This window comes from Phalaenopsis equestris, unplaced genomic scaffold, assembly GCF_001263595.1.
Source record: "Phalaenopsis equestris unplaced genomic scaffold, ASM126359v1 Scaffold000002, whole genome shotgun sequence".
In the NCBI taxonomy this organism is placed as follows: domain Eukaryota; kingdom Viridiplantae; phylum Streptophyta; class Magnoliopsida; order Asparagales; family Orchidaceae; genus Phalaenopsis; species Phalaenopsis equestris.
The window spans coordinates 69,855,331-69,882,508 of NW_018164444.1; the positions used below are offsets into that span (position 1 = coordinate 69,855,331).

At 31.9% G+C, this 27,178-nt stretch overlaps 1 protein-coding gene across 1 annotated transcript; it reads left to right on the forward strand.

Annotated features, from left to right (window-relative positions):
• Positions 1 to 437: 437 nt before the first annotated feature.
• LOC110025274 (tobamovirus multiplication protein 3-like) lies at positions 438 to 26,835 on the forward strand. Its single transcript, XM_020725674.1, has 11 exons — positions 438 to 761; positions 1,047 to 1,137; positions 1,222 to 1,274; positions 1,353 to 1,445; positions 1,782 to 1,853; positions 24,275 to 24,347; positions 24,448 to 24,493; positions 25,347 to 25,410; positions 25,507 to 25,560; positions 25,652 to 25,729; positions 26,368 to 26,835. The coding sequence occupies exons 1-11, from the start codon at positions 627 to 629 to the stop codon at positions 26,458 to 26,460; spliced, it is 852 nt and encodes a 283-aa protein (XP_020581333.1). The 5' UTR covers positions 438 to 626; the 3' UTR covers positions 26,461 to 26,835.
• Positions 26,836 to 27,178: the final 343 nt, after the last annotated feature.

Genomic DNA, 27,178 nt, shown 5'->3' on the forward strand with positions numbered 1-27,178 from the left:
GTGGCAAAATAATCTTTGGAGAATTATAAGAGAATCTTATGCACTTATCTTTAAGATTAAGAAGACTAGTATTAAGATATTCTATTCTGCCATAAAATTGAACAAAATGTGCATTTATAATTGTTATCTATCTAAATCTCATTTTTTATTCTAATTTACAATTTTCAAGATAATCTTGTCATCATTGCATATTTAAACATGAATTAAAGAATTTATGTCATGATTTTATGGACAAAAAATTAATGAGGGCAGGTATATTTAACCTTATTATTCATAAACATATGAAAATAAGTTTTATTTTTTATTAGCAGATAAAATAAAAAAAAAATATAAATTTAAATATTTTAAAAAAACAGCTAATGTTAGAAATTATAAAATCTTTAATTTTATTGAAATGATTTTCATTATCACAACTAATTAATTGCGCGTCCCTTCTAAAAAGTTGCCACCCCTGGGAGAGTTTTTTGCAAATCTACCATAATAGACTCCATCCGACCATCCCTATCAGCTTCTTCTTCTCCGACTTGGCGAAAGTCCAAACCTCGCCTTCATAAATTTTCATCGAAATTCTTGAGATTCCGCCCTCGAGAACCAGAGTTTTTGCTGTTGCTGACGGAAGTTTGGCGATGGCATCGGCGGCGACCACCGCTGTTAACAGCGCCTCGGAGTGGTGGGATGAGGTGAATGAGTCCGCGGTGTGGCAGAATCGGATCTTCTTAACCCTCGCGTCGCTTTTTGGGTTGATATCCTTCGTTGCTCTAGTAATCCGCTTCTCTTGGACCTATTGCTTTCTTTTTTCTTTAGGGTTAGGTTTTGTTTTCCTAGAGGAATTGGAAGTGTTGTTGTGGATTAAGCGGCTCTGCTGAAAATAAAATAAAATAAAAATCTGATAGGTCTTTCTTCATCCTGTTATTAAGTTTTTCTTTTCAATCTTGTTTTTTTTATCCCCGGATGGTTGAGTGGGGGCCTGGCCATTGATTTGTGGTTCATTCAATTGCTGTTTAGCGCCTGAATTTTTGTTTCTCCAATGAATTTGACACACGCAGATACAGTTGATCAGAATCGAGTGTAGGGTTCCAGAGTATGGATGGACGACGCAGAAGGTGTTTCATTTATTGAATTTCCTTGTTAATGGAGGTGGGGTTCCTGTTCTGTTTGTTTCCATATACTAATTTCGAATTCTTCTTTCTCACACTAAGTTTTCTTGTTTGACATTTGCAGTTAGATCTGCTGTCTTTTCATTCCGTCCTAGAGTGCAGAAAATAAGTCCTGAGGTTGTTCATTATCCTTCATGTTCATTAAGTATTATACGAAGAACGCTAGGAACTGAATCTGGCTTATATGGTTTTCAGATTTTGCAACACATGCTTCTTGATATGCCTGCTCTCGCATTCTTCACCACATATACGCTGTTGGCACTTTTTTGGGCTGAGATATATTACCAGGTTCTTATTTCTTTCTTGGAAGGTTTACATGCATGCCACTTAAATTCCTATTTATTTACTTATCTAACACCTAAACTTTAATTTTTACATTTATACTTCCGAAATCTTTAATATCACATCAAAAATACCAACATTTTAACTTTTAAAAAGTGAAATATGCTTTTTCATGCATGGGGAATGTGGCATGTATGTACAAATGGAAGTTTATGTGTTGGATATGTAAATGCATAAGAATTCAGTGGTATGAATGTAAAACTTTTTTTTCTTTGTTGTTTGGTTATGCATTATTTGCTAGGCTCTCTTTTCTCTTTTGTTATGACATTGAGTTGATGGCAGGCACGAGGAGTGTCCACTGATGGCCTAAGACCAACCTTCTATACAGTAAATGCAGTGGTATATTTAGTGCAGGTAAGCTTTGATAAAGTTTGTGATGTGAAGTGTAATGAAACATTATATGTGTTATGTTTCTAGTCATCATTATCGTGTTCGTCATTATCTTATCTCAACTATTAGGTGTAGGGGTTCAGCTATCTAAACGCTCATTCTCGATCATTAATTCCATTTTTTTAAGTAATGAAAAGTGAAGACAAACCAAGCTCTTTTTTTTGGCTATTATAAATGAAGAAATTGTGAACACTTCTTCTACGTTCATTTTTATTTGATGAGTCATCATCATAAATTAAATCATTAGCATATAGGGCGTCCCCTAGAAACGAAGTGTTGTATAAACTGAATACAGTGAAAAGTGTGCAAGATTTTCACATTAGTGAAAAGTGTGAATACAACCGTTGTTGCCTTGACATTCGGGTATAATGTTAAATAAGCAAAGATTTTTACATTATTGACGGATAATGGCAAAAAAGTTGGTCCATAAGATAAGTATTAGTCTATTAGGATAAGAACTTGAAATAAGTACTCTCACAAGTAAATTAATGAAATTAATAGATATAATGATTTAGAGGAAGATAAATAGCTTATGCATTTAAGAAACTAAGTAGGTTTGAGAAAATGCTAAGAAAATTAATAACATATGTTTTAAAATTTGGTATTCATATAGAAGTCATGTTAGAAATAGTGTAGACTTATTTATTTATTAGATTTTGAAAGATACTATTATAAAAATTAATAGAATTGAAGATAGAATCAAAGCTCTAAATATTGTTAGCGATACTAAAATTTTTAATGTTATAAGTGCTTATGCTCTCCAATTATATTTAGATATATATGTTTAAAAAAAAGGGAATGACCTAAAAAAAATTAATTCAAAAGATACCTCTTGAAGAATAATTTTTAAATGGAGGAAATTTAAATGAACATTTGATAGAGTGATATAAAATTTTAAAAATATTCATGGTAATCTTGATTTTGGAGTGACTAATGAAGGAGGTTGAGCCATGTTAGATTGAATATTTTTACTAGCAAAAGAAAACGAAGCACATGATGCCCATTTTGCTTTTCTATGACACGCTTCAAAGCACTGATGTTAGTACATCAAACTATTAAAAATTGTTCGAAATTTTAATTTGCAAGTTTTTCCTCAATATTTGTCTTCAAGTTATCTATTGTACCATATTTTTTTCTATTTTATAGCAACTTTTAAGTTATACTTTATATTTTATAATTATAATGATTATTTTAATATATTAATAATTTTGTATAACTTATTAGCTCTTTGATTAATAAAAACATCGTTTTTCTCCGTGCCTTGCACTTTGAAACAAAGATAAAGCCTTGCACATCATATTGTGTTTTTCAATTTGATAACACTGATTAGATTTTATTTTAGCTTATAATTTTCCTATTCTATTATTTTATTTATGAAAAAAGATGAGTAGATTATCACTTATAATAATATATCCAATAAAATACAAATTAATTATTTTTTATGAAAATATATCTTTGAGATTATAAAGTTTTAAAAATTATTCTAAATAAAAGTTTAAGTAGCCAACATCGATTATTAATTTTAGATTTTAAAATGAAATGTTAGAATATAAAAAAATATAATAAATCATTATCATAGAATTATATGGTAACACTTAAAAAAAATTGAAATTATTCTTATGAGTAAATTTCAAGATCTTAAAATTTGTGATGTTCGTGAAATATCTAATGCCATGTGTGATAGATTAATGAGCACTATTAAAAAAATTGCAAAAGTTATGGTTGGAGAATTAAAGGACAAACTCTTATGAATAAAAATAATTAATTGTGGAATAATAATGAGCAAGAAAAAAATTAAAAATAAGAAGTTTTTCTATAAAAATTTGTTTAGATGTAACAATTTGGAGATTAAAAAAATATAAGAGGACCTATTGGGAGTCTAAGATTTGTAATATTAAAAATTCTATTTTTGGTGATCTTTATAATAAATTTAATACTAAAATGGTGAAAGAAATATATATAAATTAGACAAACAAAGAGTTAAAAAATAAATATTTAATTTAAGTAAAGTGCATTAAAGATAAAAATTGAGAAGTTTTTTTCTTAGATGATGATATTTAATATAGGTGGTTAAGATATTTTGATAAGTTTTTTAATGATTATAAAAATACGATCGACTTTAATGATCTTAATATCATAAATATTAATATTTTTTTTATTTCTACCGTTACCTTAGTAAAACAAAAGGTGAGGAGGTTTTAAAGAAAATGAAGTGTGGAAAAATGGTAGGACCTAATGATATTTCAATAGAAGTGTGAAAATATTCAGAAGATTTGAAAATTTTTTTATTCACTAAAATTTTTAATATTATTTAAAAAATTAAATAGATGTTTCATGAGTAGAGAAAGAGTACTAATTTTTATTTTAAAAATAAATGGGACACACAAGAGTGTGCAAAAAGTAGAGGAATTAAGTTAATGCATTATACATTCAAATTATGAGAGAGAGTAATTGAACATAGGGTTGGCGGAGCTTTGATCTCATATGTCGAATTTTCTGACTTCTCATGATATGACCTTGATTTGGGCCATGTTAAAATGGTAGAGTTGTCGTAATCGCCTACGATTTGAGGGTCTTCGACTGTATCTATAAACTTACATGGGTCACACCATCAAATGCACTGTCCCACAAAATTTTTGAGAAAGTTCTCTGATGTGCGGGTAACCATCTCTATCTGTTGAACCATTTGCGGAATTTGAACTGGAACTTCATGCCAAGCCTACTTCGTAGAGTCATCCGAAAATAACTCAAGGTTGGCTTATTTCTCTCTGAAGTGAAGACAGACTGAACCGCGTCTAACGATGGTAGCACTGTCAGTTAGCTGTCGGTTAGGATATCCTCAGACTCTCTCCGTAGTGGTTCTCCTGTGTGTGATATCGAATCTTCTGTCTCATTACCCTCTAACAACCAAAACTGTTCTCATTGACGCCTCTCATGGCAAGAGCACATGTAACCTCAGACTCTTTAAAAGGTAGAAGAACTATGCCCTCTTTATCCTTGATGAATGAATAAGTGTTTCTTGATCGATCATATCGAGTCTTATAATCAAACTTCCCCCAACAAAATGTGACAGACGTTCATGGGGATAACATCACGCCGCACTTAGTCACACAACTGATTATCAATAGAAAACTCTACGAGATATCTTCTGTCAATGCTAACTCTGTTCCCCTTCATTAACTAAGTCGGAGAATATGATTGAGAATGTCTCTGAGTAGTGAGACTCAACTTGTCTATAACATATGTAGACATCACGTTCTCACAACTACCTTAATCGATGATAAGCCTGTACACATTTTCCTTAACAATGCAACAGTTATAAAAGATGTGGCGAAGCTACCGGTGCTGTCTCATTGCTTCAATTTGAAGAACCCGTTGGTTGAACCACAAGCATTTCACCTTCATTAGTTGGAAGCTGGTACTCCTGCACCTTCTCACTCTCTTCTATGTCTCCAATACCAATGTCCACTTCTTTTCCTGCTCCATGATCAGTGAAAGAGACAAGTCTGGTAGTATGGAAACTAGAGATGATTTGTTCAAATCCATGACATTAGAAACACTTTCCTGCAGGCACCATGCTGGGTGTGCTGTTCCTCTCAGTTTTATTCCTACTCTGATTAGTTCTATCATATTTCTAGACATTTTCACACTTTTCTCAGGTGTAGTTTTACTGGCTCATACTATGGGTGACTGTCTGAATGAAGACAGGGTCTTGATGTGCTTTTTTTGTTTCTCCACCTTTAGGGCCATTGTTTGAACATCACTCAATGACCAATAAGGCTGCAACTAAACGACATGGTTGATGGCTAACTTTAGGCCTCCCAAATACCTAGCTATGGTGTTCTCCTCAGTCTCTCTTAACTCACATTTCAGCATGAGTCGCCTAAACTCCACTGTGAACTCCTCTACTGAGAACTCCCTCTCATGTAAGTGATGTAGCCTCAAGAACATGTTCTGGCGATAATGTGGGGGTAGGTACTTCCTCTGTATCTCTTTTTTCATCTTCTCCAAAGTTGTGATCTTGTTGCTACATTCTCTTTGTGTCACTCTCTTCAGATTCTCTCATTACAAAGAGACATTTTTCTTTAGTTTTATGATAACATGCTTCACCTGCTTATCAACTGGTACTTCTGTATACTAAAAAAGCTTCTCAACAGTCTGCAACCACTCAATGAAGTCATTTGGATTCATTCTTCTCTCGAAATCCGGTAATTATACCTTCACCCTAATGTCTCCATATCTTTCAAAAGTTACTCCATCCCTCAACCTCCTCAGATACTGAATCCCATTTGTCATGACCTATCATCCTCTTCTCTGGATTCAACCCTATGGAAGGGATTCAGATTTTTCTCCCTCTCTCCTCTTTGAATCTTATCATCACGATTGACGTTGATCTCTTCATGAGTCATGTCCTCAATTTCAGTAATTCTTCGTTGAAATCAAGGATTTTCCGTTGCATATCTTCTATGGTAAGTTTTCAATCGGATTCTGGTATTTGTCTCCCCAGTGACATGGTTAGGGTTTAGGTTTGAGAGGTAAAAGAGAGTGTATGGGGCTGATTTAGGGTTCATAAAAATGTTCGGGTTATTGATTTTGAAAATTAGGTAGGGGTTAGGTCAATATTTGACTATGATTTGGTGGGTTTAGGTCATCCTAGGATTGGAATTGGGGTTTGACTAGCTCTAATACCAAATGATACCGATATAAATATAAAAATAAGGTGAGTAGAAGCACGAACACAACCACTGGAATTTTATAGAAGCGAAAATTGAAAATACAACAAATGAAAGCAAATAACAATGGGAAATACTATGGAATGGGTGTAGGTGGTGTCAGTTGTGGTTTGGTTCTCCAGGGTGGTGACATGGAGGTGAATAGCAAGCTGTAAATAACAAGACTGTTGTTTTCAGGAGTTTATACAGAAAGCAGGCAGCAGGAACAATTGCAAGAGGGCTGTTCGTTGGAATATTAGCAAGGATGAGGGCCAGAACTGCTTTGGGGCTGTTGGTTCAGAGTGGCTGCAACAAGTAGCTACAACCGTAGGAAGGTCGTTATGGGTGGTGGCAGCAAGGAGGAATGGGAGGACAACAAGACAACTGTAGTCTCTAGGTGGCGGCAGTAGGTTGGACATAGAAAACAATAAGTTTCTTATTTTCTAGGCGGCCACAATATACAAGTGATGAAGGGGATGTGGGAGCGATGTGGGAAAGGATGGGGAAAGGTATAGGACGGATAAACACCACTTAGAGACCAAGATACAACCAAAGCACCACTTGAAACCCTATGATGCAACCATAGAAAGAGAAAAGAGGAGCCGACGGATTTGCGAACTCAAATCAATCAAAAACTAAACCTTAAACATCAAAGAAACACTTAAATTGACCTACCACCATGTGGAGTGGGGCCCACTCCGATTGGGCGGTAACCCTAGGCCGAGAGAGGGCCGGTTTGGACTGAACCGGTCCAGGGTCTTGCCTAGCCCCCTTGTCAATAATCCTTCATCATTGATATGATTCCATAATTTCACCTTATTCAACATGATATTGATGCAATTTTCAGATCCCATTGTACTCAATATATGGAAGAAAAAAAAGTTAGAAATTAATATAGGGTTTGTTTGATTTTAAATTTTTAAGGCCATCTTTTTGAGATGATTCAAACAACATGAAGAACGCCTGAATTTGAGCCCAAATGAGTCCTAAAGGCACTCAAAAGTTTAAAAAACCTACAATAATAATTTGTCGAAACAAATAAACACCAAATTAAGCAATTTTAAATATAAATGGCTGTCCCATTATGATGATTTTAGCAGTTCCAAGAATCTTTCTAATTTCCTTCCAAACTAGTTCGAAGACAACATGCCCATGTGCATATCATCTCCTATTTTCTTTATTACTTCACCTTCTTTGTTTTCATCGCCGTCGGCCATTGTTGCCATTGCCAGCTACCATCAATACTTGCTTATTGGTGGCCAAGGTGGCTATTTGGTTACCTTGATCTCTCCTTTCCCCATGTAACTGCATTGGGAATCTGGGATGCGCTATTGCAACAAATGAACCATTAACTGGATTTTGTGTAATTTGTCAAAATGGTTGACTTTCCCAGGCTTTTGCAATCTCCACAGGTGTCTGATTCACGAACCATTTCTAGGATTTACTATTGGGGGAAGATTATATTTCCTAAAAAGTAGCTACTTATTGTTAACATCATTTTGTGGCAAAAAAATTGATTCGTAGGTCTTCAAGAGTTTCTCTTAAATGGCTCTAAATATAGTGCCATCAATGATTCTGGATTGCTCTTGAGGAGAAGAATGAATCTACCACGATTGTATTTTATTATTTTTGTTGATTGCTAATCCTAATTTTGAACCATTAAGCATCCAATTATTGTTTGGGATAATTCCACTATAGCATTTTCAATTCGTAAACTTTATTGCATCTATGATTTCTACAACTTCAAAATGATTTATTTTGTTCACTGGTTGGAGACTTTGCCATTGGCGGCCACTATTGTGCCATTATTATTAGTTGTGGGTTGGCTGCCCAACCTAGTATTGGTTTAGGCTGGCCACCCTATGGGTGGGATCATCTCTGGAGAGAACAATATGTTGCAATTGTTATCGATTAGAACAAGAACTATTTTTTTATATTTTTTTATATTTTTAGAGAATGATTGGAATGCACCGTCCAAATAGATAAATTGTTCTTGTTTGCACTGATTTCTTACATTAGAACTTTTTAATTCCAAATTGTAGAGTATTTTGGAATTCTAACTACTTTTAAAAGTTTGGCTGATCTTTTGGGTATTCTCCTAGTCTTCTCGCTTTGTCAACTTGATTGTTGCCTGTTGATCAATTTGATTTCCTTTTTTTGAGGGGGATCCACCTTTGGCTGACTAGCTTTGTGCATAATATTTAGCCCAAACTAAATTGACTAAACTGATTGATTTGGTTTGGTTTAGGTTTTAAATTTTGTTTAAATCAACTTATATAATTTGTTTTATGTTTAAAAGTTATAAAACCAAAATAACCAACAAAATTTAATAATTGTTTTATACATAAATTTATAAAGCTTACTCCTAACCTTTATTATGTGTAATGAATCACGATCATTCTTCTTAGTACCATGAAAACTTATGGATGTTTTAATGATCCATCAATTTTGAGCAAGCAATGTTACTGAAAAAATATTTAAAGTCAAAGCGAACAAACATAACTGAATTGAAATTTTAAAATATGTTTACTAAAGACATGCATTCTTGAACTTATCCATTTGGTTTGTCAAAATGAAAGTCTGTTTTGGTTCTATATTAACTTTAAATACAAGTTAGTTCGGAACCGAATTGAATTGTGCACACTCCTATGCTTGATGTTCACCAACAACTAACGTCTAATGTTCTCCTTCAATTGATATTTGGCATTTGCCAATAGTTGATGTCTAATGTCTCGCATTTTACTATGATTTATATTCAATGTTTGTCAACAATTGACTTTCACCATTTAATGTCCACAATATGTTTGTTTTTGTTACTGCCTAAGATTTTGTTTACCATTTTTTCATATGTTTTATTTCGATGCATTTCACCCTCTGATGTGCAACACTTGTTTGTGCCTGACGTTTGTTGTCCTAAACAATGTTTTAAAAGGCGCGGGCGTTGGACATTTTAGCTGTTATGGGACGAGGCCTAAGGCTTAAGGCCCACGTTATAAAAAAAAAAGAATATAAATATTAAGAAAAAAAAACTATTTGTGCATAATAAAAAAATTAAACACAAATAAAACAAGTTTTTAGGATTAGAATCTTCAAGATATTAGCAAAAATCCACCACAAGAAATAAAAACATATGAAATTAAGTAAGCATGTTTGAGCCAAAAAATAAATTTACTTTCATCCGATCTCGATCCTTGAAGGCTATTCATTCTTCAAATTCATCATCAAAATCTTCTTCACTAATAGTTGTGTTCAAAATCACAACTAGGTCATTCATATTCTCTGCATTCATTGTCCACTTCATTGAAGTCATTATTATCCTCAATCTTAGGTGCATTCATAATTTATTTCTCTTTATCTTTGTTGCGTAAATTATAAACACAAAACAATGATATTCGTAAATATTTAGAATCTTTTTTCTATAATAAATTAAGAATGCATAATTATGTAAAGAATAATTGAATGTAAATATGAAATTTACTTATTTTTTCATTCATCTACCTTTTCGTGTGATAATATGTTATAAAAGTGTCATTTCTTTCTTATGTAATATTTTGTGATACTTCATTTGCATTTATTGTGAGCACATTCTGATTACATCAACATCAAATGCCTGTTCATCTTCATTCATCCAAGAAGGTTCCTGTAGAAGCATTAGATCTTCTTTCTCAACAATCCATTCATCATCAAAGTCTATGTCATTTATCATTGTTGGATCGAAGTCTTGTTTCTTCTTATATCTCTCCCCCTCAATCTAATATTATATCTTACACATACCATAGCATTCAATCTCTTGTACTCCAACTTGTTCCTCTTCTTAGTATGAATCTAAGATAAAAAATATTATTTTTAAGAGGTGATTAGAAAAACAAGTAATAATAATTTTGACTTTTAAGTTTTAAGAAATAAAAAAAAATATTACTTGTTCAAAAAAGCTCTCAATTTCTTTCACAACTTGATGAACTGCATGCGAGGCTAAGAACTCGAATGACGAAATTGGTTAACTCGATTGTTTTCTTACCAAATCTCATCCACCAGTTAACAAAAGATTTCAACTTTCTTGAGTCCATAACAATTTTACTCATAAAGTCTCCTCTTAAGTTTTCATTCAAGTCTAGTTAAATATCAACTCTAAGACGATCTTCATAATCCAACATTATTTCCTTACAAGCAATTAACTCTTCTTTTACCTCATCATCAATAGAAAAATTATCCTCAAAGCGAAATCGAGGGTTTAAATAATAACCGATTGCAATAAGTGATTTATAAAGTTGGACTTCCCATCTTACATTGATTTTCCTCCAAATAAGTTCATATTTCTTATCATTATGTCCACAATAAAAAACAATTTTTTCTTTTGCTGAATCCATTAACTCATATAACTCATGACTGGTTTTTCTTCTGAGTCAACATCTCTTAAAACATTTACAAGCGACATAACACTTTTGATAAAATACGCAAGATGAACAAAAAAACGTGGATCAAACAAAATAACAGCTCAAGCTTTTATACGTTATCTTTTTTGCCCATTAACTAGAACACCAAAATTTTAAGGAGAACATTGCCTGAAGTGGTTGCTTCGGTTTGTAAATGCTTTGAAGGGACAAATATGCTGTAGCAAACCGTGTGATGGTTGGACGAAAAAGTTTCCTCTCATTTATACAGATCTCATCAAACCAAGAACTCATGTGTGCCCATAAATAAATTTAACTTGTTTTGTTTTTGCAAATGTGCTCTCGTGAATCTTGAATTTTCTTATATCTTCTAACATTAGGTCAATACAATGTGCTGCACATGGTGTCCAATAAATATGTTGTCTTTTTTTCATTGTCTTTTTACCCACATTTACATAATTTAACCCATTATGTGTTATAATTTGCAACACATTTTTTTCTTCAAGTTTCCCAATTATGTCGTCCAAATAAGTGAATAGTAACTCACCATTTTTTATAGCATTAGAAGCATTGACGGATTTAAGTAAAAAAATCCCAACTGTATTGTTCACAAGAAAATTAATCAAAGTTTAACTTTTTCCATTTGTCCAACTGTCTGACATAATCAAGCATCCATTTTTACTTCATGTCTTTTTATGCTCCTCTAACATCTTATTGCTTATAGCATTCTCATCTTTGAGTATTCAAGTTCTCAATTCATGCATTGTAGGCAAAATAAAAACATGTTAAAAATTAGCAACTGCTTCAAATTTAAACATGTAATATGAATTATTGACAACATTAAACGCCAATCTGGCTGAGTAGCAGAACCTACCAATTACTCTACATGCTTCTTTTCTTTCATTTTTTTTCCACTGGGAATTTAGAGTAGAATTTCTGGGTTGTGTTGCGGTGAAAGAATCAATTAGACCTCTAACTCTAAGCGGCCTCTGTGAGGAGTCAAATAATGATGAATTGGTTGCATTTTGACCTTCACCAAAATTTATTGCACTATTTCTAATGTCATTTAATACACTGTCCCGCTGTGCTTTGAATTTTACATCTAATATTTTCCTGCATCTCTCTTGAACTTCAGTGGAGGTTTTAATGCATGGATTAATGCTCTTGTGTGGCAAGATGTTTCATCATTTTTATTGTTCCACTACACACTTGATTGCAAAAAATACATTTGAAATATTTTTCATTGGGCATGCTTGTATATTTCCATGCAAAGCCTTTCTTGTTAATGCGATTGTTACTGGTCACACAATCTTTATAAGTTAATAACTAACTTAACACATTAAAAAATAGATTAAATCTTTAAAAAAATATTAAAAAAAATTCATTAGAAGGATTAAAAATTGCAAATCATATTCCAGTATACATTAAAAAAGATCTTTAACATGAAAGAAAAAAAATTTGTGGCTCACAATAGCTATAGTGAAATGATCAATTAAAGACTCATAAAGGATTAAAAAACTCAAACAATCAAAATAACTTATATATACCCCTCTTTTCATCAATAAAATTAAGTCATCTCATATCTTTTCTCATAGGTATGTAGAATTAGAGATTTTTTTTCCTTTTTATTCGATTTTGAGGCGGGGCGTACGCCTGTAAGGCGTGAATTGCAATCCGGACTTTCCCGGGCGTAAGCCCCGCGAGATTTGCGCCCCCCTCGTGGGCTGGGGACGAGTTGCCTTACGCATCGCCCATGGACGCGCCCGGAGATTACCCCAAAAAACGCATTCCTAAACAGAGGTTTTACATTTTCTATCCTTTGGTTCTTGTTTTTGCTTTACATTCTACACTCTTGTTCTCTAAATTTTGTCTTTTCTAAGCTCGTCATCTCCTAGCTCCCAATTCTTGTCATTCAACATTTGACAGCCTCCAAAACTCTGTCACTGTTGCTTGATTTTCCATGTCCACTATTACCCTTGCTCGATCCACCTTCAGCCGATGTTTGACTTTTGTCGTTCGATTCTGCCATTCTTCAAAGCCTTCCTTTTTTTGATGTCCACCATCCTTATATCTAGTTTTCTTTGAAGTTTAACGTTTACCATTCCTTGATTGCTCAGTGTTTTACTCCTATCATCTGATGCTAACTATTGCCTGATGACCACTGTCAACTGTCTTCAACCATCGTTTAGTCGATGCTTTCATACCCCTTTTTACATGAATAAGGCAATATAAAACTTTTTTGTCTACATCAACATTTTATATTAGATCGACATCTTTTCTGACTATATTTGGAAAGGTTCCCTTTTTGTAATGCAAGACTTTATTAAGGAAGATTATATGACTTGGCATGGCCTATGGCTTTTTCTTCACGAATTTTCAATGTAAAAGGTTATGTTCCTACTCCTTTTGCATCTGAATGATTGTGTTGGAATTATCATTAAAAGTAAGAAAAATAATATACTCTCTTCAATTCCATGTTACTCATAAAAAGAAAAAAAAGGGCCATCCCAGGAAATTTCTCTCCTAATTTAAATGATAGTAATGAAGAACTAGTCTTCTACATGCATTTTTAGTTGATGAAGTAGCATAATAAAAACTGATCTGGTTTTGATATTTTATTTTTTGCTGAAACATCATGTATTGACTAGTATTTTTGAGAATGAGATAAATACATGCTGCATTTGTAATTAATTATAACTAGCCCCCCTTCTATAAATTTGTTTGAGATCAAAGTGAGTTTTCTTTAACATGGTTGATCCTCAAAATGTCATTAGAAATTTATTTGGCTAAACGTTGAGTGGAAAAGCGTGTTAGGAGTAGGATAAATGAGAGGGAGAGAAGATTTAGTTCGAGGAATCTATTGTGTGATATGGTAATGAGTGTTGTAATGGTAATGGAGAAAATGTGAGGAAGGAGAGTTCATACTAGATTATTAGAGGAGATTGAATATTTACTTGATGGATTAATGAATTTACAAGGCTTCTTTGGTGAATAGCTGTTCCTGGAATGATGTAAAGTCGGTCTAGTTGTCTGAAAAGAAATAGGTATGATCAGGTTTAGCCAGCAACTTATTAACTCATTTTTTTTCATTTACTATGATAAGTTTTTTTACCTAACTTTAAAAAGTTAGGTTGGTCTAAAAACAATTTATTCTATGGTAACGGATAATGATTGGTGAATCTATTTTGTCCTTCACGTACCAATTGAGAATTGAGATAAAAATACTCGGAGTAAAAATACTCGGAGAAAAAAAAAAAACAGATCAAAATACTCGAGCAAAAAAAAAGAAAAAGAAAAAGAAAAGAAAATATAGCAATGCCATGTTTATGAATACCTTTCCACTTGAACTTAATTTTTCTTCAGCTCGTTTGAAAGTTATTGTTCTGTTGTATTTCAAGCGGGACTGCAATTCTCACTTCTTAGTTCCTGTAGTTTGTATTACATGCTACCACTAAATATATACTGGAAGGGTCTCTTAACAATTGTATTGCAGGTTCATTTGTCTAATATAAGTTGCTTATAGAATTATGGACTAAGTTGTTAGACTGCCTCGTGCTCCACTGAGCCCGCAAAATAATTTGAAAATTTATGCTAGTTGCTAGATTAAAAGGGCAATTTATTCATTTGTTAGTTATTATTATGGGATATAAATAGAGCTTAATATGTTTAGGGTTAGGAGGATATGTGATTGTTGTCTTGACTCTTAGGAATTATGGTTTGGGAGAGCTCGCCGACCTCTCAAATTGTAGGTATTTATTTTTTAGGTATTCGAGATTATATCGTTTTGTTTTGGTTTTTTCTCTAATTTTTGTGGAATTTTTTCTTGTTGCTATCATAATTTTCCTAGCCTTGTTGAACTAAAAGTATGTACCATGATGCAAAATTAATTTGTCATTTCAGAATATCAAAATTGCGGTGCTATTTTGGCAAATCAATGATCGAAGAAAAATTAAAAATCACAGCTTATCATTTTAGTTTTGTTTACAAAGAAGATACATTACACATCCCTGTATTCTCTTAACTGAGTTAAAAGAGAACCCTATTGTCCATCAAAACAAATTTTTTAATTTGAAAATTTACTATTTGTTTTGCCTGGGGTCACTTCTTTTTTTAGTTTAGAAGTAAAATAAAACAGGTTAGTTCTTTTTTTCCCTTCAAATACCCTTTTTTAAACATCTATTGTTAACTTTATTTCCCATTATTTTTTTTGGTAGGGCTATTTTGGCTTTTATTTTAGACGCAAACACTGCTATTGTTGGGTACCTAGCCCTTGATGTGAAAAATGGATGATTGCGTTAGGTAATCGACAATCAACATAAAATTTTATCGAAAAAGCATGGCATGAATTCTTTGTATCATTGTGTTAATGCTAGGACGTCCCTTGGAAGCGATGCGATGTATGAACTGAATATAGTGAAAATTGTGCAAAGGTCGTTGCACCAACGTCTGGATGCAGTGTTAAGCAAGCAATGGTTCTCATACTATGAATGGATGCGAGCAAAAATTTTAGTCCATGAAACTAATATTAGGATAGAATCTTGAAATATACGTGCCATCATAGGTAAATTAAAGAAATTAGTAGATTATGTTTTATAGGAAGATAAATATCTTATGCATTCAAGAAACTAAATGATTTGGAGAAGAGACTAGGGAGATTGATATCTTATGTTTTAAACTTTGGTATTTAAGTACCACTCGTATTAGAAATGATGTAGGTGTAGTTATAGATAAGAGTTTTATAGATAATATTATTAAAATTAATAGAATTAGTGATAGAATTATAACCTTAAGATTGCTCTTGATACTAAGATTTTTAATGTTATAAAAGTTTATAGTCTTCAAACAGGTTCAAATATATATTTAAAAGAAAAATTTTAGAATGACTTGAAAGAATTAATACAAAGAATTCCTCTTGAATAAAAAAATTTTATTGAAAAAGATTTAAATGGAGATGTTGGTAGAGTGATAGAAGATTTTAGAAATATTCATAATGATTATGATTTTGGAGTGACTAAATAAGAATGTATAGTTATATTAAATTTTATTTAATCTTATGATTTTGTTTTTGCTAATACTTTATATAAGAAAAGAGATGAACATATTATTCTATATGAAAATGTATTCAATAAAGCACAGATTGATTATTTCTTATGAAAAAAGGGATTGTCGAGATTTTAAAGATTGTAAGGTAATTTCAAGTAGAAATTTAAGCATTTAATATCGATTATTGGTTTTATATTTTAAGATGAATGATTGAAAGATAACAAATATAACACAATATTATCATAGTATTAGATGAGGGCACTTAGAAGTGACAAATAAAATTTTGTTTATGAGTAAACTTCAAGATTTTAATATTTGAGATGTTCATGAAGAAGCTAATATAATGCGGTATCAAATAACGGGCAATATTAAACAAATTGCAGAAAATGTATTTGGATGAATAATAATGTACAAGAAAAGATAAAATATAAAAATTTTTGTTATAAAAATTGATTTAAATGTAAAACTTTTAGAATTAGGAAAAATATAATGTGGCCTGTAAGGAGTTTAAGAGAAGAAATTGTGATGCTAAGAATTATTCTTTTAACGATCTTTATAATAGATTAAATGCCAAAAAGGGTAACAAATATATACATAAGCTTGCCAAATAAAGAGATAATTAAATATTTAGTTCATGTAAAATGTATTAATGATGAAAATAAAAATAAAAATATTTTTCTTAGATGAGGATATTCAATATAGGTGGAAGAGATACTTTTATAGACATTTTAATGAAGATTCTAAAAATATGATTAAATTTAGTGATGTTAATATAATTAATAATAATTTTTTATTTTATTTTTACCGTTGCATTAGTAAAATAGAAGTTGAGATTTTTAAAGAAAATTAGGGGAAAAAAATCAATAGGACATGATGGTTTACCAAAACAAGTATGTAAATGTTTAGGGGATTTGAGATTTTTTTGGCTAAGCTTTTTAATATAATTTTAGAAACTAAAAGGATGCCTGAGAGTGGAGGAAGAGTATTTTGGCCCCTACTTTTATGAATAAAGTGGATGCATATGAGTGTGCAAATTATAGATGAATCAAGTTAATGTGTTGTACATTAAATATATGGGAGAGAGCAAGACGTTCTCAAAATCAGTTTGGAATTATGTCGGCCAAGTATACTATGAAAGCTATAGATTTATTGAGAGTTTTGATGGAAAACTACAATGAGAGCAAGGAGAACATATATATGATTTTTTTTTTATTTAGCAAAAAAACTTATAAGGTATCAAGAGAGTATTTTAGAGAGTCATAGAAAATAAAGGTATTGATATTACTTATATTTAAATCATTAAATATGTGTATGCTAGAGTTGTTTCTTTTTTGAACAGAAGGAGGATTGATAGAGTATTTTCCTATTTCAGTTTGATTATTTTAGGAATCAAGTTTAAGCCCATATCCTTTTGCTTTAGTTATGGATGTTATTATAAGACATTTACAGGAGGATGTACCATGGTGTATGTTTTTTGTTGTTGATATTCTTGTGGATAAAACTAGATAGAGTTCAAGAAAAACTTAAATTATGGAGGTTAACTTTAGAATCTGAAGGTTTTCTTTTGAATAGATCTAAAATTAAATACATGAAATGTAATTTTGTTGTAGTAGATCTAGTGGCTGTGTTGTAACAATGGGTGATTAAAGTCATTAAAATGAGTGAACATTAACATGAGTGAACAAAGTCATTAAAATGAGTGAACATTTTATTTATCTCGAGTCTATTGTTCAAAGTGATGGTGATATATATGGGGATGTTATTAGTAGAATTTAAGTTGGATGATTGAAGAGGAGGAATGCATCCGACCTATTGTGTGATAGAAAAGTACACCTTATAAGGTGTTGGTGAGACCTGCAATACTTTATCGTGTAGAATGTTGACCTATGAAATATAAGCATAAAACTAAGTGTTGTTGAGATGTGAATGCTTTAGGCGGCTGAGTGGCTTTACACTTAGAGTCAAAATGTGAAACAAATATATCTATGAAAAGTGTTAGTGTAGCTCCAGTGGCAGGCAATGTTAGAGAGTTGTTTTAGATGGTTTGGTCACATTAAATGTCGATCATCAAATGATCCTGTTAGAAGAGTGGATGTTTTAGATGCGACTTATGTTAAGAAACAGGTAGACCTAAAAAGGCTTGGGCATATTGTATTAAAATGATCTTAATCTATTAGAATTAAATGAAATGATGACACTCAATAGGACACACAGAGAAAAAAGATTCATGTAACTGACCCCACTTAATGGGATAAATCAAATCTCTTATATAGTTTGGGGGGAAAATGGTCTCCACAAGTAGTCAAAGGGCTATTTTGGTTCTTTTTTATCATTCATATGAATCACTCCTTGCCTTAAAAGTGGCCTTCCATTTATATCTGTCCTTTCCTTGATGGTAATAACTCATATCAAATTTTGGAAGTATCACAATTATGATGATTATATCTAGCATCTCTTCTAACCTTGCTAATAATTATTTTATTAATCACTTGACTATCCACACACATTCTTTAATTCCAATCCTTCTTTGATGTGTGTAACACTTGTACAATAGAAAGACTCATGCTTTCCTTAATAAGTATTTTTTCTCATTAATTGATCTACTTTTATTGAGGATTGATTGAAAAGTATAGAGAGAGTAAGGAGAATTTACATATGATTTTTGTTGATTTAGAAAAAGCTTATGATAATGTTCCAATAGAAATACTTCGGAGTGTTCTGGAAAAGAAATGTATTGATATTTGCTTATATTCAAGTCATTATAGATATGTACACTAGAGCTGTTATTTGTGTTCGAACAAAAGAGGGATTGACCAAGTATTTTTCTATTTCAATTGGATTAGATTGGGGATTAGTTTTATGCCAATATCTTTTTTCTTTAATTATGGATGCTCTTACTGGACATTTGCAAGATGAGGTACTTTAGTGTATGCTTTTCATTGATGATATCCTTCTTGTGGATAGGACTAGAGAGAGTTTTTCAGGAAAAAAAACTTGAATTGTGGAGGTTAACTCTTTGAGCAGATTTAAAATTTAATATATGGAATGTAATTTTAGTAATAGTATATCTTGTGGCGGGGTGTAGCTATGAGTGATCAAGTCATTAAAAGAAGTGAACTTTTTAGATATCTTGGATCTATTGTTCAAAGTGATGGTGATATAGATGAGAATGTTATTAGTAGAATTCAAACTAGGTGGTTGAAGTGGAGGAATGCGTCGGACCTATTGTGTGATAGAAAAGTATCACTTATACTTAAAGAAAATTTTTAGAAGATGGTGGTGAGACCTGCAATGCTTTATGAGGCGGGATATTGTTTTGTAAAAGAGAAGCATAAAATTATGTTTAGTGCTGTTGTAATTCATCTACATTTCTCTTAGTTTTGCATATTCAAAAGGATTCATTCTATAACTTGGTAAATTAGGTAATGATGATCTAATGATCAAAGCAATGGCATGTCCCTAAGCAATGGTAATTGGTCAGCTAGTTCATCAAGATATAATTCTCTTAAGTCAGTTAGCAGCTGACCAGTAACTTCAATCATTAATATGAACTCAAGTGTATCTCAATTCAATTTAGTAGCTATCAAGGCATAAAAGACTCCCTCAATTCAGCCCTTTTTTCAAACATTTAGCTCAAAATATGTAGGGAGTTTATTTTGCTCATTAGGTCAGCTTGATTCATTTTTATTCGGAAGGATTTTCAGGCGTGGTAGATTTTGACAGGACCACTCTATTAATCTTAAAGGTAGAAGTATTGAATTCAAAAAACGAATCACATCCAAATCGTAAGACTAATGTTGGCCTAGAATAACATATGCAACATCCATGGATAAGATGCCACACCATACCTTTTTATTGTAAGTAGCAAGTTGAATGGAAAGCACAAGTTATAGTTATGGAACTTGCAACTATTTCTACCCAAGCGCTCAAATTTTAATTTCTTGTGTTCAAAGACTAACTTGTTGATGATAAGCTTACATAAATTTTCATGTTTTTTAAAGCATGCTTTGAAAATCAATTTTTTCAATTGTCGATGATAAGCGTACTTATATTTTTCATGTTTTTTAAACCATGCTTTGACAATCAAATTTTTTTCTAATCATACTCAACTTTAGGTGTAGCATTGATGCACTACATGACATTTAAAGAATTCTCATTTGAAGCATTTTTTAGACTCACTTGTTTTCTAATTGAATTCATCGTCATGTTCCCTCCGTCATCCTCATTATATTCCTATTCAGTAATTATTTTCAATTTTTTATCAGGATATTCACTTGCAAATTAAAATATTTGTTGACATCTAAAATCTTTTTAGAAATTTTTGTCCCTGATATAGTGAATACTATTGTTTTTGGCTCTTTGCTTAATGTTATTACCTTCAGTGATGAATGCTTGGGTGACCACTTTAGCTGAAAGAGGAATTACTTGTGTAAGTGTTCAAATTTATTGTAATTGTTCTAAATCTAAAACCCTCCTCAAGCAAACATTGCCATGCAGTGTCATCTGGATTTTGAATTTAGGTGTCAAGTATCTTGAACCTAGAATGTATTCTTTTCAAGTCCTCCTTAATCTGTGAACATAAGAATAGTTTTTCAAAATTATTTATGCAGTCATTTAGAATATTAACTCCTTGCTTTAAGGCGTTAAACTTATTTAGTAATTGATCTTGATAGGATAATATTTTTTTCTAATAGCAATTTCATTTCAAGCCATATGGTTGTTAGTTTTTCTTTTGATCGTTCTATTGGTCATTTTACACCTACTCAAAACTTCCTTGCTTAACTAGTAAGTTTTTGTTTTGCAAATCTTGTTGTTTGTCTGACACCATTTATTGAATGAAAATTATCCATTTCTAATATTCAATCAGAAATTACTTTTAGGTCGATCTTGTGTTTGAGATTGAAACTTTGATGTTAAATTTTCCGTTTTACCCTCATCACTATCATAAGATTATCACATAGGGTTATCATAATTTAATTTGTGGTATTCCTTGTGGGGTTTATCTTGGTTAATTCTTTCATGTGACTTTCGTCTCTTTTTGATATGGTGAACAGGTTCATTATTAAGGCTAGATTCTTTATCCAATTCTTGTGGGCATATTCGATTTTATTCCAGTTTGTCAAATTCATTTATTTGATTGATTTTGATGATTAATTAATCGATCTTGCTTTACAAATAACTCATGCAATTGATTTCCCAAAATATTTAGAACATCATGCTTGGTGATTTGCTGACTAGCACTAATAATTTACCTCACTTCTGAGTAGCATTCTGATACCAATGTAGGCTTTAATATTAATTTGATATATATGATGTTAATGATCTAACATTAGTAATGCAACCTAGGATGAGATGTTAAATGAAAATATGAAAAAAAAAGGTCTTAGTTTACCAACTCTTAGCAAAAAATTATCGTTTTTAATATAAATATAACAATTTTTTTTCCATTTTGGAGCGTAATTTAATTGCTAAAATTTAATTTTTTACAAAAAACTATAATGGTAAACAAACATAAAATTTAAACAAAATTTCAATCTCAGGGATAAATCATTGAATAAATCACTTGAAGGAGGAACTAGTCTCACATTGATTCATAATCTCTTGAGAGTAGTTGTCTTCCCCAATAAAGTACTCCAAGAATATACATACAATAACAAAGTAAATTAGAATATCATAAAAAAAATTAGAATTTTATTTTATTACTCATTTATTTTGCAGTTATATATTTAATCTATTTTTATTTCAGTACTCATTGTTTAATAAATTTTATGCCCCCTAGGGGTTTTTATAGACAGCCCACAAACGATCTAAAGTGTGCAGCTTCTTAGAATTTGCAAAAACTCAAGGTCCATTCAAATGCAGTAAGTTTCAATTCATTCTTCATAATACTCGAATCATGTACATGGATGATTTATTTTGTGTGGAAGCTGTTCAATCTTTCGTTTATGTAGAGAACATATTATAAAATTTAAATTCATATGTCACATGAGGGTACTACTAGTGTGAGACTGTGCGTTTTGGGAAGTGTTTGATGAGTGCAATTGATGCATAGCTGGCTTATTTTTAACCAAAAAGAGAAATGGTAAATCTTTTAAACTATGAGGTTGCAATTCCAAGGTTAGATGGATGGTCTCCTCCACATAACATAATTTTTAGGATTTTTATGCAAAACATCACGATGATTTGCAAATATCCCCCAAAAGATCAAAGGCTCAAGTTAGTGAAGTACAATATGATTATCATAGAGGTCCGTAAGACCAATCATTATATTTTAAGCCTATGCCAAGATAATTCAATAAAGAAGAATGCTTAGCTTATCAAAGCTCATATTATGCTTAAGTTTTAAATTATGTAATTTATTTTTGTAAGTCTAGTTTTGAAACTTTTAATTTTGAATGTAATAGTTTATGTATTGCATAGGAAATGGGGACCTTTCATGGGAAAATTAAGCTTTTGTATTGAATATAACTTAAATTTAATTTCTCCAATTAATGTGGCCAATTCCCCTTCTCTGTTTATATTTTGAATTTGAATTTTTCTTTGTGTGGATTTTAGGCATGATAATTTGGTGTAGATCTTCCTCTTTTTGTTGTGAATCAGTTTTTAGTATTTGAAAACGAAAATTCAAGAATTATTCTCTTTGGGGTGAAACTTTGTGGCAGCCTTTGGCTCCTCCTTGTGGGAAAAGCTAATTAACTTGGCGACTTCTGTGATTTTCATTCCAAATGTCACTTTTCACCTTATATACATCATTCCCCAACATCTTCCCAAGATCTCAAACAATTTCAACCCTTGCGAAGATAGAGCTCTACCCCCTCCATGAAATTATTTATTTTGCTTTCTACTTGTTGCTACCAGTCTAAGAAGAAAAAGAATTAGAAATCCTTACATATCCTATTGCTCTAAAACCACCTCCATTAATTAACTAATATCCAAGGCTAAAGCCCTGACATAGAGATTTTCACTATTTTCTATCCAAGAAAACTTATCCATATATTGTACACAAACCTAGACATTTGGTTGTAGACTCATAATGGAGGCATCTTGTATAGGGCTGTCAAAAAAACTCATTGTTTGCGAAGAGTTTGTGTTCGGCTCGTTAGATAGCTCATGACCGATTTATTCATTAAGCAAGCGAGCCAAACACGAACGAATTTTTTTATCTCTATTTATAAACGAGCCGAACAATTTTAAATTCGACCTCACTTAGGGGATAAAAACTTGTTGTTGTATACATGAGCTGAACACAAACAAAGGCTCGTTTGTTCGTGTTCAGCTCTTTTTGGCTCGAAATAGTTGAATGATTAAATAATTATATATAAAATTTAAATAATAATATCTTTGATATGATATTTTGGTTCGTATGAATGTCAAAAAAAATTTAGATGTTAGATATGTAAATACATTTTACATTTTTTGCCAAAAATCCTGTCCCTGCTTGCAATCCTGATTGAGTCAGTGTTAGATATGTAAATACATAAGAATTGGTTGGTATGTATTTAAATTCTCTTTAGACTTTTCTCATTTTTCCCAAAAATCACTCCTTGGCGAGCCTCACCTGCTGCTGTGTTGTAGTGCAGAGGTATTGCATAGGTAAATACATAAGAATTGTTGTTATGTATGTAAATGCGACGAAAAATTAGACCCGACTACTTTTAATTTACAAAATTTAGTCCCACATCGAAATTTTGAGTGGAATTCGACTATTAATCTAGTATAAATCTAAAAAACAAAGGTGAGAAAATTAAAAGCTCTCAGCTTCATGCATACGTGTGAAGTAGAATGTAATTCATTTTGCTGAAAATATTTTAAAATAAAAAAATGTTAATTTTAAAATTTTATTTTGAGCTGAAATTTGAGCCGCGCTGGAGCTCATTTCGAACTAATTAGAATCGAATATAAATAAATTATTTGTGAGCTATTTCGAACACGAGCCGAACACGAACAAAAAAATAATAATAACGAGCCGAACACGAAGCTTTGAGCTCGCTCATGTTCGGCTCATTTACACCCTTAGTCTATTAATGATTTATCCTTGCTCAAATTATCAGATTTCTCATTTTCTAATGTTCTAGGAAGAGGCTTGAGGATGTCTGAGCTAATTGACCATTGCCCCGTATTTAGTTGTTTCTTTTGTTAATTAAGTCTTTCCTTTTCAATTTTTTGTCCTCTAACTCCGTATATGTATGAGACTTATTTATTTGTTTTATTGAGAGACTGTGTTGCAACTGTTTTATAGATGTTTCTTTGGCTGCTTATGTGGTGGAAGCCCATTCAAGTTATTATCGTCTTGTCCAAGATATTTTTTGCAGGTTTTTATTTTTTTTATTTTGTTTCTGAAGGATTAATTCCTTATGCAAGTACAAACATATGGTTTTTATTTTTATAATTTTGCACGGGTTGTCTTACCAGGTGCCTCGTTTCTTGCTGCCCTTGGTTTCCTTCTTTATGGTGGAAGGTGAGATGAAATTTATACTTATATGTAGCTAGCATAATGTAACTATGCTTGCAAGCAGTTGACATAGAATTGTTTCTCTTAGTGCTTTGTATTCTTGGTGTCTCTGTTCAGCTTTATGTATTTTTCAAATTTTTGCTTAAAATGCATTAAGACAAGCATAGTATTCAACTCGCATATAATTCCTTTGCTTATATGTTTGTTTTGCATTTCCGTCAAAGTCTTGTCATTTATCCTAGTATTAATGCACTTGTCTTCAAAGACAAGTACTCTAATTCTATTATTTGCTCCATTTTAAGAAGTATTTTTCATGTTTGTTGTGATCGTTCTGAAATGTGTTAGTCTTTGCTTTACAAAAATATACTACTTTTCGGGAACTATTTTACTTGTAGTTTTTCACATCCATTGGGCCTTGGATTTTTTATTGATTAACTTTTTGTTACAAAAATGTTAATTATTTCTAAAATAATGTGCACTTTTTTCTTTGTTTTTCTTTGTTTTTTTTATTTTTGTTTCTGGAAGCTGTGCATGTGTTTCCTTGCCATTCTCTTTCTTAGCATTCTAGTGTCACTGGCATTGTTTTATTTGTAATAGGCTAGAGTATTCTCCTGGCGTGCTGTAATTAGTGGTCTAGTAATACATGGTGTTCCTAGTGCTTAGTTTTGGGACCTCAATCAAATGAAAAGCAATTACTATTGTTTGGCGACACTTTTATACCATGAACTCCTCATTAAATGCATGTGATTAACTTTTTGTAATAAGAACATTCCTATCATTTGTGTTATGGTCTCATTACTTTCTCGCATCGATTTAAGCTTAGTTCCATTCTGTCCATTTTTTTATTATTTTATTGCAGGCTTTTCTTGATGTTGCAGCGCTTTCCTGTTGAATCAAAAGGAAGACGCAAGAAATTGCATGAAGTATTTCCTCAAGCATCTTAATGTTTTGAACGGGTTAAGTCTTTTGCATCAATATCTTTATTTCTAAAATTTCTTTCATTTTGCTACCCTCCGCAGGTCGGCTATGTGACAACCATATGCTTTAGCTGTTTCTTGATTAGATGCATCATGGTAAGTGTGAGTTGTATTATAAAGTTTTATGGAAATTTTTCTTTGTTTTCTGGAATGGTTACCAGCTGTTAATTTTTTTGTTTTTTACCAGATGTGCTTCAATGCATTTGACAAAGCTGCAGACATTGATGTTCTGGACCATCCAATTTTGAACTTATTTTACTATTTGGTATGTCTCCAACAATGTTTTGCAAATACATGATGGAAGAATTTGAGCATTTGAATTTGTTTTTGGTATTAATAAAAATGTTTTATAATCTCTTTTATGTTAAAACACTTATTCTGGGAACTTCAAAATTAGCAAAACTAGTTCATTTAGTGAAAAGTACTTCATCTCTTTGCTTTTTGTGTTTACACACATTTTTTATATCTAGCATTTGATTTTCTCCTTGTTAATTATGTTAAAGAAGAGTATTGATATCTATAAAAGCTGCAGCATTTGCCGAAGTTACAACCAAATTATATTGTTCAAGAAATGTTTAACCTTTGAAATTAAACACTTGACCCATTTTTGTCGACCACCACCCTCAGTTATGCTTAAAACTATAGTTAATTTTTTAATCTAGTGTCTAGCATACTGCAAACATAAACATTTTATTAGAAAATAAAAAGTTTGACACCTCATATGAGGACTGTTAATTGTTCTCTAAATGGGCTTGAGAAACATTTTTCTTTTAATACATCATCATTTGGACTCCACTGAGGGCCCCGCACGTGTCCATCCTTTCGCTTTTTTGGCAGCTCTTTCACATAAAATATTTGAATCCCAATACTATGTTATGACTAACTTCTATTTTTGTTTCTCAGCTGGTGGAAATTCTCCCTTCATTTCTGGTTCTTTATATTTTGAGGAAGCTACCTCCCAAACGTGGAATTACTCAATACCATCCGATCCGCTGATCTCCGGCAATGCTCATAGTAGATCTTCCACAAGAGGAAAGGCTTGTTCTTTGAAGAAGCTATGGTCTCCAAAGATGGGCCATAGGTTAAGTAGTGTCTTTCCACCATGGTTGAAATGCTCGGATCTGCTTCATAGAAGGTGCAGTAACCGGATCAATGTCTTTTATGTTTATATAATATCCAGTTTTTCTGTGCGAACCATATTATTCTTTGTTCGAACATGCTGGCATTTTCAAAACCTGTGTTCTCTTGACTTATTTTGTGGATGTATCTGTATTTCTTTAAAGTTCACAGGAAACTCAAATATTTGTAGCCTGATGTCTTTATAGTTGGCGTGCTTAAGTAAATTATAAATTTGCCTTCTTCTTCTAGAAACTAAGCTATTATTTCTGGATTGCAATACACCCAGCGTCATATTGGTAAATTGTTTTCAATTCATTTTCTATGTATTCATTGAAAAAAAAAAATTTTAAGATAAAAGCTTTCTGTTTGAAAAATGAATTTTTGGCTGTTGGAACTCAATTATAACCTGCTGATTCTCTTTTAATTGATCTGTGAGCCTGATTTAGATGAGGGAGGGAAAGCTGTTCATTGCTTTTTTGTGCATGGGCTTCTGCACACTTATTTGAATTATATATTATAATTTGGATTAACGACTTTTCCCTATCTTCTGTGCTTGCCTGGCTGACAGAATTCAATATTAAATGCACTTAATCAG